The 22,216-nt window shown below is 45.9% G+C and overlaps 1 protein-coding gene across 1 annotated transcript in view; it reads left to right on the top strand.

Moving 5' to 3' along the window:
- Positions 1-22,216, top strand: part of LOC124005435 (membrane-associated phosphatidylinositol transfer protein 3-like) — a 181,133-nt gene that overhangs the window by 28,902 nt on the left and 130,015 nt on the right. Inside the window, 1 exon segment of the mRNA XM_046314702.1 lies at positions 20,320-20,424. Coding sequence (XP_046170658.1) covers positions 20,320-20,424 — 105 coding nt within the window.

Below are 22,216 nucleotides of genomic sequence, written 5' to 3' on the forward strand. Positions count from 1 at the left end.
GACGAATTTCTGGGCAATGGTGGTCCATTTAAAAATCATTCCTTCCTCCCTCGCCCTGCAAGTGTATGCTCGTCAGACGCCATGATACGTCATCAGGAGTGTCCGCTTACAGTTTTTTTTTATCACTTTGGCAATAATTTCAGAACCTTGATGTCATTTTTCACAACACTAGACACAAAACTCACAACCAATGATCAAAATGCACATTTTTCAGAACTCTAACACTTTTCCCAATAGCTTGGATACAATACACATAAAGCTAAGATCATTTGTTCATTGAACTAAAATCACCTGTTCAAAATGACACAACTTAACATGAAAGTATTACCATTCCAAAATGCAATTCACACATTACATCTGAAATGACTGTCTATTCATTTCATTACAATGATCTAACTATCAATTGATACAACTGCTCAAAATGATAAGTAACTGTTGCATTACTCTTTATGCATAGTTTTATGGAAACTGACTAACAATATTCCATGTTTAGATCATGAAAGTTTTAGGATAACGAAATCCATTGACACCAATTACTGTGGAACATGAACCAATTGGACGACATTATCTATGGATGTAATATTTCATCATCATTCTTTATCAGACACAGTTTCTATGGTCCCATGTACCACTTTTCCAGACCATGTTTTCAGATTTGACATTACGGTACACTCACCGGTTTATTAGGTGTCATGTTTGTCATTTATTATCATGTCTTGTCCCTGTGCTCCCCATGCTATTCGTTTCCCTCTGCTGGTCTTATTTGGTTCTTTCCCTCCTTCTATCCCTCTCTCTCCCCCTCCCTCTCTCACTCTCTCGCTCTCTCTTCTCTCTATCGTTCCGTTCCTGCTCCCAGCTGTTCCTATTCCCCTAATCATCATTTAGTCTTCCCACACCTGTTCCCGATCCTTTCCCCTGATTAGAGTCCCTATTTATTCCTTTGTGATCCGTTCCTGTCCCGTCGGTTCCTTGTTTTGTATTCACCATGCTGTGATTGTGTTTCGCCCTGTCCTGTCGTGTTTTTTGCCTTCATCAGATGCTGCGTGTGAGCAGGTGGCTCTATCAACTACGGCCTGCGCCTACCCGAAGCGACCTGCAGTCTGTGGCCGCTTCTCTAGTTATTCCCCTCTACAGACTAGAGGATTTTTGTTATTCCCTGTTTGGATTTAAATAAACTCTGTTTCTGTTAAGTCGCTTTTGGGTCCTCTTTCACCTGCATGACATTAGGTACATACATCTATCTAGTACTGGATAGGACTCCCGTTTGCCTCCACAACAGCCTTAATTATTCACGGTGTTGTACGTTAAGAGATGCCCTTCTGCACACCATTTTTGTGGACAAGGCCACGGACCAAGACAGCAGCAGCAACAGCGAAGACTGTCCAATGAAATATGAGCAATAGTTGTAGGCCATGTCGTAAATCATGGCATGACAATGACTGAGGCAGCTACAATGATTCAACCAAACCTCAGAAGATCAACAGTAGCCTCAATCATCAGAACTTTCCGCAATGAGAACCAGTAAGTCTTCAGCATGCACTAAACATTAGGCTCCTCTCAATTGTCAACTGACTGTGTACTGCATGCCAATGTGTACCACAGAGTAGGTGATGTGACTAAATGTGTTCTTACTGTAATTTTCCCTGCAGAATTGAGACTAGACCGAATAGGAGAGGCAGAGGCAAAATTCTGACTGACCAACAAGAGCGGGCTGTGGTTAATTTGGTTCGGGACAGAAATGATATTCGCCTTACAGAAATTTAGCAGCACATCTTGGACAATGACGACATGTTCAACAACCTGGAAGCCATATGTTTGCCGACTATTGCACACATGCTGAAAAGGCACCAGGTGTCTCTAAAACAGCTATACCAATGTGCCTTTTGAAAGACATTCAGACAGAGTGAAGCAACCGAGGACTGAGTATGTTCAGGTATGTTCAGTTTCAAGATGCCTGTTGTGAGAAATTCCCCCAAAATTCTACATCATTGTAACCAGTAATTCTCTTTCCAAACTGTCTTTTTAGAGGGTGATGGAGCTGGATGCTGACGAACAAAACCATCACAAATTCCTCTTTTTGGATGAGGCAGGCTTCAACCTGGCCAAGACAAGGAGGAGAGGTCGGAATTTCATTGGCCAGTACCTGGACAATGTGTGGTGGTGGGACACATACCTCTTATTGGATTAAATAATGCAACTCTCCTTGTAACCTTCCTTGATGAGCTAAATCAGGTCTGTAGAGCTGATGATGTGACCTATGTCATTGTGTGGGATAATGTCAGATTCCACCATGATCAAATGGTGCAAGCATGGTTTCAGGCCCACAATTTACCACCCTGTACTTACCCTCATACTCTCCTTTCCTTAATAAACCGATTGAGGATTTTTTCTCCACATAGAGGTGGAAGGTATATGATAGGCGCCCGCACAAACAAGCCACCCTTCTCCAGCCATGGATGATGCATGCAATGACATCACTGCAGACCAGTGTCAGGCCTGGATTCGCCAAAGCCAAAGATTCTTCCCAAGATGTTTGGCTAATGAAAACGTCCATTGTGATGTAGATGAGAACCTGTGGCCAAATTGACAAGACAGGGTTGATGGGAATATAGAAGTACAGTAATCGATCCTTTGTTTTGCTTTTTACAATAAGCCAGGTGAGGAACACTGCAGTTGACATTTTACTGTAGACTTTTCCTTTTTTGTAGCTAATTATTTTTGCTTTGATTCAAAGGAACCTATGTTGTGATTTTATTGTATTTCATCAATACATTTCAGATTTTGTTCAATGATTCCACTGTGTCTGTAGTATTCTCCCTACTAGTCCTTTTACAGTGATGTATTTAAGTGTAGTAGCATAATGAAACATGTATCACATACTGTATTTTGTACTACAATATTTAATGATTGTACGAACAACTACATAGTGAAACTATTGTTATCTTGTGTGTGGGTGATCTAAATGAATGTTCCTATGGTTTTTCATGATAAATTAGTTATTTGAACCAATGTTTCTGCGAGTGCAAGGTTTCTTTAAAGATATGAATGCACAATGCAATGTTTTGAACATCGGACAGCCTGTTTTACAAGTGATGACCGTTTTGAGTTTTGTGTCTAGAGTTATGAAAAATGACCACAAGGCTCATAAATGAGTGCCAAAGGGGTTGTAGAAAAGGGTCATTTGAGAGCTGAGGGGATAGGGTGTGTCTTTCAGTGTTTGGACTGCAGCCTGTCTTCCTCTCTCTTGTCCCAGTTCTCCACTGCTGAGAGGAAGTTTTAATAGTTTCCAGGGGTTGCAGAAACAAATGTTATTTCTCTGCCCTACTTCACATGTTTGTGTTTACTGTGTCAATGGCCTGCTTCTTTATACTGACTTATCACGTGTGTGTGTGTGTGTGTGTGTGTGTGTGTGTGTGTGTGTGTGTGTGTGTGTGTGTGTGTGTGTGTGTGTGTGTGTGTGTGTGTGTGTGTGTGTGTGTGTGTGTGTGTGTGTGTGTGTGTGTGTGTGTGTGTGTGTGTGTGTGTGTATGTGTGATTGTTTGTGTGTGTGTCTATATGTGTGTATGTGTGTGCGTGTGTGTCTGTGTGGTTGTTTGTGTGTGTGTCTATATGTGTGTATGTGTCTATGTGTGTGTGTCACGCCTGCCCCCCCCGGCACTCGAAGGCGCCAGGCTCCCCAGCATTATGCACTCCTGCCACCATCATTACGCACCCGAGCCTTCTCCCCGTCACCGCATCAGCGCTTATTGGACTCACCTGGACTCAATCACCTCTGTCATTAACTTTCCTATATCTGTCTGGTCCCCTGCTCTGTTCCCTGCCTCAGCATTAATTGTCATTTGTTGTTGTTTACCCGCGTGCTGACGCTGTTTCTGTTTTGTTACCTGTCTGTTCCTGAATAAATGTTAACTCTCCGTACCTGCTTCTCAAAATCCGGCGTCAGTCGTTGTGTGTGTGTGTGTGTAACTGTGTGTGTGTCTATGTGCGTGTGTGTGTGTGTGTTTGTGTGAGTTATCACCTAAATGGTATGAATGCACCCTGAGTAATTAAACACAATTCACTGTCAAACCGTGAACAAATCTGACTGACGCTAATTAATAGTGCACTGGAGTATGCAGTTGTGTGCATGCACACATACCCGTTTGTACACACCCACAAACACATCTCCACACATATTGGGTTGTCACGTATGAGACATGTGCTGTGCATCCCTTATCACTGTGCGGTGCCACAGAGCAGAACTGTCTGAGAATATATTCCATCTGACAGGCAGAGTCACTAGGGTAAGGATCCCATGTGGCCTATAAAGTGGAACAGATTTACCCTGGCACCCCCATATCGCTCCAGCTCACTTTTTCTCACTACGGCATGAAATACCCATGCTTAGAGAGATGTTTAATTACTGCATAACATTGAGAGTAAACAATGGGAAGAGGGAAGGCAAAGTCTCTATTTGCAAAATGGCAGCAGGTAAAATGGACCAATATCTATTTTGCAGCAATTTTTTCTCTTATTATTATGGGGGGGGGGTTGTCTCCATGGGAAGCATAATAATGGGTTTTGAACAAAGCTCCACAACAAAACAGACAATCTCACACTGCATTATTCAAATGTCTTGTACTGCTTTGTGTTGTGTCCCTTTCCCTCTGCAAACAGAATGGAGTTTGAAGTTATTGCAGTTGGAGAATGAACTGGTAACTCTCAACTACCTGCATGTTTCCACATCAATCTTTCATGAGTTCTCATTCATATATAATGAGGGGTTTCTGGCCCACCACACAACAGGGGATTTCAATTAAAAAGTCCAGATGTTAGTGCCCGCCGTCAGCTGAATTGGGAAAAGTGCCAATTGTTCTCTGAGACTTTTCATCTCTGGGTGTCATTATACTGTAGTCTTTTGATTGGTCTGTGCTTTGCAGCATTGCGGCTCACCAATCGCGCCTCATCCCGTAGTCTTTGATTGATGCATAATATTGGAATAGCTTTGTGGCCGCCCGCCTGTTGTTTTTGAAGCATTAAAGTGTGGTGGGAAAAACCTTGGAGAAACCTTTCAAGCTTTTATAAAAGCTTCCCTACCTCAACCAATGAAAAGAAATATAACCCCTTACGCAGAAACTATTTTGTGTTCATAACAGCATTATCAGTGTAGTATATTCATGAAAATATCAAGAGGGAGAGAGGATGATGTTGTTTGGGTGATTGATAATAATGCCCTCTTGGGAATAAGAACCACAGCAAGCTAATAAAATGGTGGTAAAATGTCCTGAGATTTGAAGAGATGGGCTTGCTCTTAACAGGAGGGATGGATGGCTCTAAAAGTTATATTCTTAGGAGCATGTAATTAAGTAATGTCAGGACAACTTGTTTCTCTGAAATAATAATACTTTTAGGGAGAGGGAGAGAGAGAGAGAGAGAGAGAGATGAATTAAGAGGGAGAGAGAGAGAGAGAGAGATGAATTAAGAGGGAGGGAGAGAGCGAGAGAGAGATGAATTAAGAGGGAGGGAGAGAGCGAGAGAGAGATGAATTAAGAGGGAGAGAGAGAGAGAGAGAGAGATGAATTAAGAGGGAGAGAGAGAGAGAGAGAGAGATGAATTAAGAGGGAGAGAGAGAGAGAGAGAGAGATGAATTAAGAGGGAGGGAGAGGGGAAGGGAGTAAGAGAGACAGAGAGAGACAGAGAGAGAGATGGGGAAGATAATGTTTGAGAGAGAAATGAAGAGGGAGGGAAGACTAAGACAGAGAGAGAGACAGAGAGAGAGAGATGGAGATGATAACGTTTGAGAGAGAAATGAAGAGGGAGTGAGTGAGTAAGAGATAGAGAGAGAGTGGGGGTATACTGTATTATACCACTAAAGCCATCACGATGAGCTCCTGGGAGTTAGGATGATTTCAGGATGACTAATGCCGTCACCCACCATAAAGCTCCAGACCAGTAAAACCACAAGAACATATTAAACTGTCACAAATATACAGTGGTGGAAAAGTGTAAAAGTAAAGATACCTTAATAGAGAATGACTTCAGTAAAAGTGAAAATCACCCAGTAAAATACTACTTGAGTATAAGTCTAAAAGTATTTGGTTTTAACTATACTTAAGTATCAAAAGTAAATGTAGTTGCTAAAATATACTTAAGTATCAAAAGTATAAGTACGAATAATAAAAGATTACTTATATTAAGCAAACCAGACGGCACACTTTTCTTGTTTTTTAAATTTACGGATAGCCAGGGGCACACTCCATTACTTAGATATCATTTACAAACAAAGGATTTGTGTTTAGTGAGTCTGCCAAATCAGTGGCAGTAGGGATGACCAGGGATGTTCTCTTGATAAGTGTGCAAATTTGACCATTTTCTTTCCTGCTAAGCATTCAAAATGTAATGAGTACTTTTGGGTGTCAGGGAAAATGTATGGAGTAAAAGTACATAATTTTCTTTAGGAATGTAGAAAAGTAAAAGTTGTGAAAATATAAATAGTAAAGTTAAGTACAGATATCCCCAAAAACTACTTTTAAGTAGTTCTTAAAAGTATTTTTACGGGCCTCCCGGGTGGCTCCCGGGTGGCGCAGACCTTCATCTCTCCCGAGCCCGTACGGGAGTTGTAGCGATGAGACAAGATAGTAACTACTAACAATTGGATACCACGAAATTGGGGAGAAAATTAAAATAAAAATATATTTTTTTAAAGTACTTTTACTTAAGAACTTTACCCCACTGAATATACTGATATCCTAAAGAGATGACCCATTCACTATTCACTTCTGGAGGTGTTTGGCTGCACCTTAGAGACTATATGTTCATCTGGATTTCATATCATTATTTCCATTCTCCCTAGTGGTAAATTTACGCAAGCTGGCTCCACCAAGGTCCTCTAAGAATATTTATGATAGCCTCTAGAAAAGTGAAATAATCATACTCTGTTGGATAGAAAAGCTACCTCAGATCTAGAGGTTTCAGACTGAATGAGGAGGTCCAATTGTGTCTGATTATAATGGTTTAAAGCCCTCAACTCCGGACCTCAAAGCCAGTTCCACTGCATGTTTCATTGTTCGCCTCTGATTTAAACCTGCAACACCGGGTGGGTGATTCTCCTCTAATCAGGGATTGATTTAGACCTGCGACACCGGGTGTGTGCAATTAATTATCAGGTAGAACAGAAAACCACCAGGCTCCGGACCTCAAAAGGTAAGAGTTGAATACCCCTGGTCTAAAGTATGGCAACAGAGCACCTCAAATGGCCCCCTATTCCCTGAGTAGTACACCACTTTTGACCAGAGCCTTATGGGCAGTCAGTGTTAGAGTCCAGATGGGATTGCTTCCTAAGTGATTTAAGACGTTGTCTTACGTCAGAAAGCATGACGTCTCCATCTGAGAGACGAGCTTCATGCAGGAGAGACGCCAACTGATTAGAAAACAATGGTGGCAGAGATGGACACACCAAATCATCAAGACAAACAAACATACTCCAGGAGTCACTGCCGTGGGTTGATCAAATGACAAATGCCCCGTTGCTGAGGCTGTTCTCATCAGCATTGTCGCCTCACAAATGACAGCTATTAGAGGGTCACTGGTAGTATTGGAGAAAGGAAATGGAAATATGAATATGACAGCTTCCATTCTAGTGAGAGCTGGAGCTCACTGGAGTGTGTTGTATATTCTCAGTGGTCTGTGTTGTCTTTGACCAACCCACGGCAGTGACTACTGTGTCATGCAGGTGAAAGAGGACCCAAAAGCGACTTAACAGAAACAGAGTTTATTTAAATCCAAACAGGGAATAACAAAAATCCTCTAGTCTGTAGAGGGGAATAACTAGAGAAGCGGCCACAGACTGCAGGTCGCTTCGGGTAGGCGCAGGCCGTAGTTGATAGAGCCACCTGCTCACACGCAGCATCTGATGAAGGCAAAAAACACGACAGGACAGGGCGAAACACAATCACAGCATGGTGAATACAAAACAAGGAACCGACGGGACAGGAACGGATCACAAAGGAATAAATAGGGACTCTAATCAGGGGAAAGGATCGGGAACAGGTGTGGGAAGACTAAATGATGATTAGGGGAATAGGAACAGCTGGGAGCAGGAACGGAACGATAGAGAGAAGAGAGCGAGAGAGTGAGAGAGGGAGGGGAGAGAGAGGGATAGAAGGAGGAAAGAACCAAATAAGACCAGCAGAGGGAAACGAATAGCATGGGGAGCACAGGGACAAGACATGATAATAAATGACAAACATGACAGTACCCCCCACTCACCGAGCGCCTCCTGGCGCACTCGAGGAGGAATCCTGGCGGCAACGGAGGAAATCATCGATGAGTGAACGGTCCAGCACGTCCCGAGACGGAACCCAACTCCTCTCCTCAGGACCGTAACCCTCCCAATCCACTAGGTATTGGTGACCCCGTCCCGAGAACGCATGTCCATGATCTTATGTACCTTGTAAATAGGTGCGCTCTCGACAAGGACGGGAGGGGGAGGGAAGACGAACGGGGGTGCGAAGAAAGGGCTTAACACAGGAGACATGGAAGACAGGATGGACGCGACGAAGATGTCGCGGAAGAAGCAGTCGCACAGCGACAGGATTGACGACCTGGGAGACACGGAACGGACCAATGAACCGCGGAGTCAACTTACGAGAAGCTGTCGTAAGAGGAAGGTTGCGAGTGGAAAGCCACACTCTCTGGCCGCAACAATACCTTGGACTCTTAATCCTGCGTTTATTGGCGGCTCTCACCGTCTGTGCCCTGTAACGGCAAAGTGCAGACCTCACCCTCCTCCAGGTGCGCTCACAACGTTGGACAAACGCTTGAGCGGAGGAACGCTGGACTCGGCAAGCTGGGATGAGAACAGAGGAGGCTGGTAACCCAGACTACTCTGAAACGGAGATAACCCGGTAGCAGACGAAGGAAGCGAATTGTGAGCGTATTCTGCCCAGGGGAGCTGTTCTGCCCAAGACGCAGGGTTTCTGAAAGAAAGGCTGCGTAGTATGCGACCAATCGTCTGATTGGCCCTCTCTGCTTGACCGTTAGACTGGGGATGAAACCCGGAAGAGAGACTGACGGACGCACCAATCAAGCGACAGAACTCCCTCCAAAACTGTGACGTGAATTGCGGGCCTCTGTCTGAAACGGCGTCTAACGGGAGGCCATGAATTCTGAATACATTCTCAATAATGATTTGTGCCGTCTCCTTAGCGGAAGGAAGTTTAGCGAGGGGAATGAAATGTGCCGCCTTAGAGAACCTATCGACAACCGTCAGAATCACAGTCTTCCCCGCAGACAAAGGCAGACCGGTAATGAAGTCTAAGGCAATGTGAGACCATGGTCGAGAAGGAATGGGGAGCGGTCTGAGACGACCGGCAGGAGGAGAGTTACCCGACTTAGTCTGCGCGCAGTCCGAACAAGCAGCCACGAAGCGGCGCGTGTCACGCTCCTGAGTCGGCCACCAAAAGCGCTGGCGAATAGACGCAAGAGTGCCTCGAACACCGGGATGACCAGCTAACTTGGCAGAGTGAGCCCACTGAAGAACAGCCAGACGAGTGGAAACAGGAACGAAAGGAGGTTACTAGGACAAGCGCGCGCGACGCAGTGTGCGTGAGTGCTTGCTTAACCTGTCTTTCAATTCCCCAGACTGTTAACCCGACAACACGCCCATAAGGAAGAATCCCCTCGGGATCAGTAGAAGCCACAGAAGAACTAAACAGACGGGATAAGGCATCAGGCTTGGTGTTCTTGCTACCCGGACGGTAAGAAATCACAAACTCGAAACGAGCGAAAAACAACGCCCAACGAGCTTGACGGGCATTAAGTCGTTTGGCAGAACGGATGTACTCAAGGTTCTTATGGTCTGTCCAAACGACAAAGGAACGGTCGCCCCCTCCAACCACTGTCGCCATTCGCCTAGGGCTAAGCGGATGGCGAGCAGTTCAGGTTACCCACATCATAGTTGCGCTCAGATGGCGACAGGCGATGAGAAAAATAAGCGCAAGGATGAACCTTATCGTCAGACTGGAAGCGCTGGGATAGAATGGCTCCCACGCCTACCTCTGAAGCGTCAACCTCGACAATGAATTGTCTAGTGACGTCAGGAGTAACGAGGATAGGAGCGGACGTAAAACGTTCTTTTAGAAGATCAAAAGCTCCTGGGCGGAACCGGACCACTTAAAACACGTCTTGACAGAAGTAAGAGCTGTGAGAGGGCAGCAACTTGACCGAAATTACGAATGAAACGCCGATAGAAATTAGCGAAACCTAAAAGCGCTGCAACTCGACAGACCTTGGAGCGGGCCAATCACTGACAGCTTGGACCTTAGCATCCATCTGAATGCCTTCAGCGGAAATAACGGAACCGAGAAAAGTAACGGAGGAGACATGAAAAGAGCACTTCTCAGCCTTTACGTAGAGACAATTCTCTAAAAGGCGCTGTAGAACACGTCGACAACATGAATCTCGAGTGACGGAGAAAAAATCAGGATAAAGATAGACAAAAACAAAAATGTTCAGCATGTCTCTCAGAACATCATTAACTAATGCCTGAAAAACAGCTGGCGCATTGGCGAGACCGAGGGCAGAACCCGGTACTCAAAATGCCCTAACGGGTGTTAAACGCCGTTTTCCACTCGTCCCCCTCTCTGATGCGCACGAGATGGTAAGCGTTACGAAGGTCCAACTTAGTAAAGCACCTGGCTCCCTGCAGAATCTCGAAGGCTGATGACATAAGGGAATGATTCTTAACCGTTATGTCATTCAGCCCTCGATAATCACGCAGGGGCCGAGGACAACGGCCAGCGCGCGGCGACGCAGTGTGCGTGAGTGCTTGCTTAACCTGTCAACTGAACCCGACAACACGCCCATAAGGAAGAATCCCCTCGGGATCAGTAGAAGCCACAGAAGAACTAAACAGACGGGATAAGGCATCAGGCTTGGTGTTCTTGCTACCCGGACGGTAAGAAATCAAAACTCGAAACGAGCGAAAAACAACGCCCAACGAGCTTGACGGGCATTAAGTCGTTTGGCAGAACGGATGTACTCAAGGTTCTTATGGTCTGTCCAAACGACAAAAGGAACGGTCGCCCCTCCAACCACTGTCGCCATTCGCCTAGGGCTAAGCGGATGGCGAGCAGTTCACGGTTACCCACATCATAGTTGCGCTCAGATGGCGACAGGCGATGAGAAAAATAAGCGCAAGGATGAACCTTATCGTCAGACTGGAAGCGCTGGGATAGAATGGCTCCCACGCCTACCTCTGAAGCGTCAACCTCGACAATGAATTGTCTAGTGACGTCAGGAGTAACGAGGATAGGAGCGGACGTAAAACGTTCTTTTAGAAGATCAAAAGCTCCCTGGGCGGAACCGGACCACTTAAAACACGTCTTGACAGAAGTAAGAGCTGTGAGAGGGGCAGCAACTTGACCGAAATTACGAATGAAACGCCGATAGAAATTAGCGAAACCTAAAAGCGCTGCAACTCGACACGTGACCTTGGAACGGGCCAATCACTGACAGCTTGGACCTTAGCGGAATCCATCTGAATGCCTTCAGCGGAAATAACGGAACCGAGAAAAGTAACGGAGGAGACATGAAAAGAGCACTTCTCAGCCTTTACGTAGAGACAATTCTCTAAAAGGCGCTGTAGAACACGTCGAACGTGCTGAACATGAATCTCGAGTGACGGAGAAAAAATCAGGATATCGTCAAGATAGACAAAAACAAAAATGTTCAGCATGTCTCTCAGAACATCATTAACTAATGCCTGAAAAACAGCTGGCGCATTGGCGAGACCGAACGGCAGAACCCGGTACTCAAAATGCCCTAACGGAGTGTTAAACGCCGTTTTCCACTCGTCCCCCTCTCTGATGCGCACGAGATGGTAAGCGTTACGAAGGTCCAACTTAGTAAAGCACCTGGCTCCCTGCAGAATCTCGAAGGCTGATGACATAAGGGGAAGCGGATAACGATTCTTAACCGTTATGTCATTCAGCCCTCGATAATCCACGCAGGGGCGCAGAGTACTGTCCTTCTTCTTAACAAAAAAGAACCCCGCCCCGGCCGGAGAAGAAGAAGGCACTATGGTACCGGCGTCAAGAGACACAGACAAATAATCCTCGAGAGCCTTACGTTCGGGAGCCGACAGAGAGTATAGTCTACCTCGAGGAGGAGTGGTCCCCGGAAGGAGATCAATACTACAATCATACGACCGGTGAGGAGGAAGGGAGTTGGCTCGGGACCGACTGAAGACCGTGCGCAGATCATGATATTCCTCCGGCACTCCTGTCAAATCGCCAGGTTCCTCCTGAGAAGTAGGGACAGAAGAAACGGGAGGGATGGCAGACATTAAACACTTCACATGACAAGAAACGTTCCAGGATAGGATAGAATTACTAGACCAATTAATAGAAGGATTATGACATACTAGCCAGGGATGACCCAAAACAACAGGTGTAAACGGTGAACGGAAAATCAAAAAAGAAATAGTCTCACTGTGGTTACCAGATACTGTGAGGGTTAAAGGTAGTGTCTCAAATCTGATACTGGGAAGATGACTACCATCTAAGGCGAACATGGGCGTAGGCTTATCTAACTCTCTGAAAGGAATGTCATGTTTCCGAACCCATGCTTCGTCCATGAAACAACCCTCAGCCCCAGAGTCTATCAAGGCACTACATGTAGCACCCGAACCGGTCCAGCGTAGGTGGACCGACAAAGTAGTACAGGACCTTGATGGAGAGACTTGAGTAGTTGCGCTCACCTGTAGCCCTCCGCTTACAGATGAGCTCTGGCTTTTACTGGACATGAATTAACAAAATGTCCAGCAACTCCGCAATAGAGGCACAGGCGGTTGGTGATCCTCCGTTCCCTCTCCTTATTCGAGATGCGAATCCCTCCCAGCTGCATGGGCTCAGTCTCAAAGCCAGAGGAGGGAGATGGTTGCGATGCGGAGCAGGGAAACACCGTTGATGCGAGCTCTCTTCCACGAGCCCGGTGACGAAGATCTACCCGTCGTTCTATGCGGATGGCGAGAGCAATCAAAGAGTCCACATCTGAAGGAACCTCCCGGGAGAGAATCTCATCCTTAACCACTGCGTGGAGTCCCTCCAGAAAACGAGCGAGCAGCGCCGGCTCGTTCCACTCACTAGAGGCAGCAAGAGTGCGAAACTCAATGGAATAATCCGTTATGGACCGTTCACCTTGGCATAAGGAAGCCAGGGCCCTAGAAGCCTCCCCACCAAAAACTGAACGGTCAAAAACCCGAATCATCTCCTCTTTAAAGTTCTGGAATTTGTTAGAGCAATCAGCCCTTGCCTCCCAGATAGCTGTGCCCCATTCTCGAGCCCGGCCAGTAAGGAGTGAAATGACGTAAGCAACCCGAGCTCTCTCTCTAGAGTATGTGTTGGGTTGGAGAGAGAACACAATCTCACACTGCGTGAGAAAGGAGCGGCACTCAGTGGGCTGCCCGGAGTAGCAAGGTGGGTTATTAACCCTAGGTTCTGGAGGCTCGGCAGGCCAGGAAGTAACAGGTGGCACGAGACGTAGACTCTGGAACTGTCCAGAGAGGTCGGAAACCTGAGCGGCCAGGTTCTCCACGGCATGGCGAGCAGCAGACAATTCCTGCTCGTGTCTGCCGAGCATGGCTCCTTGGATCTCGACGGCGTGTAACGAGCGTCTGAAGTCGCTGGGTCCATTCCTTGGTCGGTTCCTTCTGTCATGCAGGTGAAAGAGGACCCAAAAGCGACTTAACAGAAACAGAGTTTATTTAAATCCAAACAGGGAATAACAAAAATCCTCTAGTCTGTAGAGGGGAATAACTAGAGAAGCGGCCACAGACTGCAGGTCGCTTCGGGTAGGCGCAGGCCGTAGTTGATAGAGCCACCTGCTCACACGCAGCATCTGATGAAGGCAAAAAACACGACAGGACAGGGCGAAACACAATCACAGCATGGTGAATACAAAACAAGGAACCGACGGGACAGGAACGGATCACAAAGGAATAAATAGGGACTCTAATCAGGGGAAAGGATCGGGAACAGGTGTGGGAAGACTAAATGATGATTAGGGGAATAGGAACAGCTGGGAGCAGGAACGGAACGATAGAGAGAAGAGAGAGCGAGAGAGTGAGAGAGGGAGGGGGAGAGAGAGGGATAGAAGGAGGGAAAGAACCAAATAAGACCAGCAGAGGGAAACGAATAGCATGGGGAGCACAGGGACAAGACATGATAATAAATGACAAACATGACATACTGGGTCAGAAGGCGACACATTGGTGTCTGTCTGTGTGACAGTGTGACGGGATCACAGCTCTGTGACGGCCGTGAATGACTGGAAGCTGTCTGTTGACGTTGTTGACTGAATCACAGTGTTTACTCACCTTCCCAGACGGACAGGGCTGATCAAGACCTCTATAACATAATATGTTTGTCTTGATGATTTGGTGTGTCCATCTCTGCCACCATTGTTTTCTCATCAGGTGGCGTCTCTCCTGCATGGCGCTCGTCCCTCAGATGGAGACGTCATGCTTTCTGACGTAAGACAACGTCTCTGCCACAGTGTCCTCAGACGAGGCTGCTATACTGAGAGAAGATTGGAATGAGATTGGAAGGGGTAGATTTAGTAATAATTTTTCAAGAGCACTATATTTTCTAGTTGGCTCGATATCTGCAGTGCAAGATTTATCACTATCTGAGTAGACCTGAGTATATATAGTGCCCCTGATGACAGCAAACAAATACAAGTTCATATATTTATATTATTCATGAGGTATGAATCAGTTTTAGTCTAGGTTTATTAACTTATCTGTCATTTTGCCTGGATTCAATTAACTGAGTATTCTCACTGTAGCACAGCGTTGACTAATTCTCATTCCATTTCCTTTTTATATGATCACGCAGTTTGATAGGACGTAGCATGAATACGAATAGAAACAATGTGTTAGAGTATGTCAAGCCTTAGTTAAATAAAGGTTACACAATCAAGACCATGTCAATCAACTTGTCCTTCATTTTATATGCCTTCAATAAGATGTGGACTCTCCCAGGCAATGCTTTGCCTTTGCCTGGCTGTGTCTGCCACCGTTGTGACTTAGCATGCTGTTCATGCTCACTAGGTCTCACCTCATCCCTTTAATGTATCTTAAGGAATCAACAAAGGTTTAGAGGCTCTGTGCTTGGCTCTCAGCATTATGGAGATGGATGGAGTAATAGACTTTGCTTTGAGAGACAGAGAGATGCACCTTTTCCACACTTTGCACACCAGACAGCTTCCATATTCATACACCCCCCCCCTTTTACCAATGACTCTGTATCTTCACAAGCCATCAGCTGTATCCACCAGAGTGAGGAAAATCTCCCATCGTTCTGAGTGAGTGCTCTCCATTCCAGGCGGACCATGCAGGCAAGCCTATGCCAGCTCAACTGTCACCATGCTTATTGACGTGTGGTGTTGACCAATTTATTCTGCGTTAATCCTGATTTGTTATCTGATTACATGAATTTGAATAATGAGTTGAATTTGTCAGACTGGGCCTAATACAGATCATATTTACTGTTGGGTTTAAATTGGTAATAAATGGCTGCTGGAGACAGATTGCTTTTCCCATTATCGTAGGCTACCACTGCAGACCCATTACTAATGTATTACCATGGCACTGTACTCAAACACTTCTTGTACTTTGAAATGAATGTGGCTGCATTTTGTCGGAATATATTGTAACAGCACTAGTGATGGGAGGCTTGGGCTTTCAGAATGTATCTTGCTGCATTTACTTGACATTTACATACAGCCAACAGACACCATGCCACTGGTTTTCCATGTAATTGTTTGTTGTCACTTGACCCATGCTGGTAGTGACTTACTGGGGTCATACACTGCTGAAAATGGAAAACAAGCGTAAGCAAGCCAGACCTGTGCTGCACTGAGGCTCACACTCCCTGATTGGAACATTCTATTTAAAACTCCTTACCTACCTCATATGTTGTTTACACATTTACCTGGTTGTGCAGTGTAACCTGCTATTAGTGAGGGCAGCAATTTGGTCTCATGCATTTAGAGCCAACAACAGGGAAAGAGGTTTTTCAGCCTACATAGAGATTTGGCTGACTGTCTCTTCAATTCCAATCTTTCACGTCTCCTATCTCTCTCCTGCTTGACAAGCATGCTTTGAAAGTGGGATAAAAAATGTGAATTGTGGATGTGCCCCGGGTAGACACGGTGCCATCTGTAGAAAGATATGTTTTTTTAGCAGGATCCATTCCTCATGTATACTAATCAGAAATATAAACGCAACATGTAATGTTTCATGAGCTGAAATAAAAGATCCCATATATTTTCCATACACACAAAAAGCTTATTCCTGTCAAATTTTGTGAGCAAATTTGTTTACATCCCTGTTAGTGAACATTTCTCCTTTTCCAAGATAACCCATCCACCTGACAGGTGTGGCATATCAAGATGCTGATTAAACAGCTTGATCATTACACAGGTGCACCTTGTGCTGGGGACAATAAAAGACCACTCTAAAATGTGCAGTTCTGTCACACAACATATTGCCACAGATGACTCAGGTTTTGAGGGAGCGTTCATTTGGCATGCTGACTGCAGGAATGTCCACCAAAGATGTTGCCAGAGAATGTAAAGTCAATTTCTCTACCGTACGTCGCTTCCATGGTTGTTGTCGAGAATTTTTCAGTACGTCCAACCTGCCTAGGACCTCAACAAACCCGGCTCCTTCACCTGCAGGATCGTCTGAGACCAGTCAACCGGACAGCTCATGAAACTGAAGAGTATTTCTGTCTGTAATAAAGCCCTCTTCCCAAGGCTGGGCCTGGCTCCCCAGTCGGGGGGCCTATGTCCTGCCAAGCCCACCCATGGCTGCGCCCCTGCCCATTCATATGAAAGTCATAGATTAGGGCCTAATAGAAAAATGATTGACTGATTTCCTTATATGAACTGTAACTCAGTAATATCATTGAAGTTGTTGCATGTTGCGTTCATATTTTTGTTTGTGAATGTCTTCACTGTTGCGCCAGGCTTGGTCACAGTAGGTGTAGGCTAAGACGCTTTTAGCAATGTTTTAAACAGATGAATACTTTTGCAATGTCTTACAGTCTTTGTCTTGTAAATAGTGTGCTGTGTTCTCCACACTTTCTTTTGTGCTGCAAATACTCACTTGACATTGAGTAATTAGTTGTGTTGTGGATGTAAAGTAGCTAAGGTTTGTTTGTTGAATTGAGCCTGTGTGAGTCACTGTTCTAGGTCTTTTTAGTTGGTTAGCGACTTAAACTAATGTCTGTCTCTTCCTTTCCCTTCTACCTATTTATCATCTCTTCCTCCCCAAACATCTGCTCCTCTATTCATACCAGTGGGCTACTTTCGCTTCTCCTATATGCTATCCATCTTCCACAGCCTTTATAATGTCATGTCCTGATCGACTCTAGCTCTACTTTTACACCCGTATTCAATTATACTTGCAAATCAAAGTTATGCAATGACCATTATCATATGCTGTAGCTAGGCTACAGTGGATACTGTTGTGCTGTCCTGTTTAGAACCATGATGATGTTGTTGACATAGTGATTATTGTCATCCAGAGTTGACATCCGTTCTGGCTGTATACCTCCTGCTCTATACAATCACTGTCTTCCTTCTCTCCCTCGCTCTCCGTACTGTCAGGTTGTTGGACGATCCTGCATCCCTCCTACTCTCTTCTTGCTCATCTAGGGCTGTCAGTTACAGGGCAATCACATCCTTCATTCATTCCTTCTCTCTCTGAATCTGAATGAGATGCTGCTTTATTTTGGCTTTCCTTCTGATCCTCTTGGCACTGGGCGGTGGAGGTTTTTATTTTGTCTGTGTTATTTGGTTCTGGCTGCTTGTATATTTGATCTGTTTGCATAGCTAAAATCTTCCTTCCTCTGCTCGGAGTGCCAGGCTTTCTGTTGTGTTCCTCTCTCTACTTTAAGCATGTTTCACACCTCACAGGCGTTGTGTTCTTCCATTGTGTCTGTAAGTTGCTCTCATCAGTGCTGCTCTCTGGGAGATGAGTCAGTGCATTCTCAGTGCTTGGTTAAAACCTGCACGCTTCCCTGCCTCAACACATTTAGTGTATTTTTGCATGTGTGTGTGTGGGTTAGCATCAACAGAGACAGACAGAGAAAGAGGAAGAGAAGGAAGATAAAGGGCTATAGAGACAGACAGTGACCAGTAGGCATGTCAGTGTGATCAGAGTGGACAGGCAGAACAGTGTCAAAGCCACTCTGAGATGCCAGGCATGTGTGGGTGTGAGAGAAAGAGAGAAAAAAGAGAGAGAGAGAGAGAGAGAGAGAGAGAGAGAGAGAGAGAGAGAGAGAGAGAGAGAGAGAGAGAGAGAAAGAGCAGTGTATTGGACATTGTGTGTCACTGTCTTTACGAGCCGCCCCATCAACGACTACCATCTGACCATGGTACTGTGACTGCAGCAGCCCAGAATAATCATCACAGCAGACAACCACTCTGACCATGGTACTGTGACTGCAGCAGCCCAGAATAATCATCACAGCAGACAACCACTCTGACCATGGTACTGTGACTGCAGCAGCCCAGAATAATCATCACCGCAGACAACCACTCTGACCATGGTACTGTGACTGCAGCAGCCCAGAATAATCATCACAGCAGACAACCACTCTGACCATGGTACTGTGACTGCAGCAGCCCAGAATAATCATCACCGCAGACAACCACTCTGACCATGGTACTGTGACTGCAGCAGCCCAGAACAACCATCACAGCAGACAACCACTCTGACCATGGTACTGTGACTGCAGCAGCCCAGAACAACCATCACAGCAGACAACCACTCTGACCATGGTACTGTGACTGCAGCAGCCCAGAATAATCATCACAGCAGACAACCACTCTGACCATGGTACTGTGACTGCAGCAGCCCAGAACAACCATCACAGCAGACAACCACTCTGACCATGGTACTGTGACTGCAGCAGCCCAGAACAACCATCACAGCAGACAACCACTCTGACCATGGTACTGTGACTGCAGCAGCCCAGAACAACCATCACAGCAGACAACCACTCTGACCATGGTACTGTGACTGCAGCAGCCCAGAATAATCATCACAGCAGACAACCACTCTGACCATGGTACTGTGACTGCAGCAGCCCAGAATAATCATCACCACAGACAACCCCTTTGACCATGGTACTGTGACTGCAGCAGCCCAGAATAATCATCACAGCATACATCCCCTTTGACCATGGCTCATGCTCATCATTTGCACATCACGCTGTCACTTCAACTTTGCTCTGATGATGGTACAATGGGAGTCTGAGTATCCTCTGATTGGTAGTTACATGCCATGTGTCACTGATGTCATCTCTTCCACAGCTGCCGTGTCTGGTTTTGGCTAAACTTGGGGAAATGTAGCAAAGGACAGAAATAAACTATGGAAATGACTGTATTGACAGAACCAAATATAGATTTTTTTTGTGGCATCCAGCCACTTAACCCGATCTTTGTATGTCTATGTTCTGAGATTCTAACTGCTGTCCCTGTATGTGTGTGTGTGTGCCCAGTGTCCCTGTCCCTGTTCCTGCATCTCTCTGGATTTCCCTTCTCCTCTGTGTTAACCAACCAGATAATCTGTTCAGTTCTCAGCATCAACTACAGTATGTGATTAGGTTCTATAATAATGTAATGGTGGGCGGCAGGTAGCTGCGTTGCGCCAATAACCTGGTTCGAATCCCCGAGCCAACTCGGTGAAAAGTCTGTTGATGTGCCCTTGAGCAAGGCACTTAACACTAATTGCTCCTGTGAGTCGCTCTGGATACAAACGTCTGCTAAATGACTAAAATGTCATGTAAATGTCAATCTTCTTCCCTGTGTGTCTGTGTCCCCCAACAGACAGATTGTAACCCTCCTCCCTGTGTGTCTGTGTCCCCCAACATACAGATTGTAACCCTCCTCCCTGTGTGTCTGTGTCCCAAACATACAGATTGTAACCCTCCTCCCTGTGTGTCTGTGTCCCCCAACAGACAGATTGTAACCCTCCTCCCTGTGTGTCTGTGTCCCCCAACATACAGATTGTAACCCTCCTCTCTGTGTGTCTGTGTCCCAAACATACAGATTGTAACCCTCCTCCCTGTGTGTCTGTGTCCCCCAACAGACAGATTGTAACCCTCCTCCCTGTGTGTCTGTGTCCCCCAACAGACAGATTGTAACACTCCTCCCTGTGTGTCTGTTTCCCCCAACAGACAGATTGTAACCCTCCCCCCTGTGTGTCTGTGTCCCCCAACAGACAGATTGTAACCCTCCTCCCTGGGTGTCTGTTTGTCCTAGCAGATGTGCTGGAGGGGAAGAGTGCCATCCTCCTGGGGATGAGCCAGTGGAACTCCAACGACCTGGTGGAGCAGATCGAGACCCTGGGACACATGGACCAATCACAAGGCATGTTACATACAGGGTACCCTGGGACACATGGACCAATCACAATATATGTTACAGACAGGGTACACTGGGATACTTGGGCCAATCACAAGGTACGTTACACACAGGGTACCCTGAGACACATGGACCAATCACAATGTATGTTACACACAGGGTACACTGGGACACATGGACCAATCACAATTGATGTTACACACAGGGTACACTGTCACAAGGTATGTTACACACAGGGTACCCTGGGACACATAGACCAATCACAGGGTATGTTACACACAGGGTACACTGGGACTCATGGACCAATCACAAGGTACGTTACACACAGTGTACCCTGGGGGCATGAGAGGGCTCTATTGCCCTCTGAACATCTGTTCAGTTCTTTCCACCTCCTACTGCAGTACTGTGGAGCTGCTTGCTCACAAACAAAAACACACAAGTTCACGCATCTATTCACAATGTTTAGTGCAGTTAAACAAAGCATTTCACACAACAAATCACAAATGAGACCTTTGATCCATCAAAATTCAAACAACTTCAAACATCCATTTATGTGTTTATATGTTTGGTTAGTTTAAAATCAGACAGACGTTGATGCTCTGCTGCATGTATTGATTTGTAAACTCTTTGTTCTTGTCGGAATAAGTCTACTGGAAGGCAATGAGTCACTATAGTGAAAATGTGAATTTTCCTCATTATCGGTCATAACAATCACTCAATAAATAAATCAAACGTATTGCAACAGGTCAGTAACTCAGGAGTAAATGTCAGTTGACTTTTCATAGTCGAGCATTCAGAGGTTGAGACAGCAGGTGCGGTAGAGAGAGAGAGACCGTCGAAAACAGCACATCCGGTGAACAGGTCAGGCTTCCTAGCCACATGCAGAACAGTTGAAACTGGAGCAGCAGCACGACCAGGTGGACTGGGGACAGCCAGGAATCATCAGGCCAGGTAGTCCTGAGGCATGGTCCTAGCACTCAGGTCCTCTGGGAGGGGAGGGAGAGAATTAGAGGGAGCATACTTAATTCACACAGGACACCAGAGAAGACAGGAGAATTACACCAGATATAACAGACGGACGCTAGCCCCCTGGCACATAGACTTTCGCTGCATAGATAATGGAGGATGAGATGGGGGAGGGGGGAAACCAGGCAGGATATAACCACACCCATTTTGCCAAAGCACAGCCTCCAAACCACTAGAGAGTCAACAGACCACCAACTTACTGAATATAGCCCACAAAGATCTCCTCCACCGCACAAGCTCGAGGGGGTACAAAACAGGACAGGAAGATCACGTCAGTGACTCAACCCACTCTCAACCCCTCCTAGGGACAGCATAGAAGAGCACTAGAGAGCCAGTGACTCAGCCCCCGTAATAGAGTTAGAGAAAGAGAATCCCAGTGGAGAGAGGGGAGCTGGCCAGGCAGAGACAGCAAGGGCGGTTCGTCCACACAGTGCCTTGCCATTCCCCTTCACACCCCTGGGCCAGACTACACTCAATCATAGGACCTACTGAAGAGATGAGTCTTCAGTAAAGACTTAAAGGTTGAGACCGAGTCTGTGTCTCTCACATGGGTAGGCAGACCATTCCATAAAAATGTAGCTCTATAGGAGAAAGCCCTGCCTCCAGCTGTTTGCTTAGAAATTCTAGGGAAAATTAGGAGGCCTGCATCTTGTGACCGTAGCGTACGTGTAGGTATGCATGGCACGACCATATCGATTTCTCTATTTACTTTGTTCTTCTGGTTTATTTTTCTTTTCTGATTTACATATTTTAATTTTAATCTCAGTGCTCT

Source organism: Oncorhynchus gorbuscha, linkage group LG19, assembly GCF_021184085.1.
Source record: "Oncorhynchus gorbuscha isolate QuinsamMale2020 ecotype Even-year linkage group LG19, OgorEven_v1.0, whole genome shotgun sequence".
In the NCBI taxonomy this organism is placed as follows: Eukaryota; Metazoa; Chordata; class Actinopteri; order Salmoniformes; family Salmonidae; genus Oncorhynchus; species Oncorhynchus gorbuscha.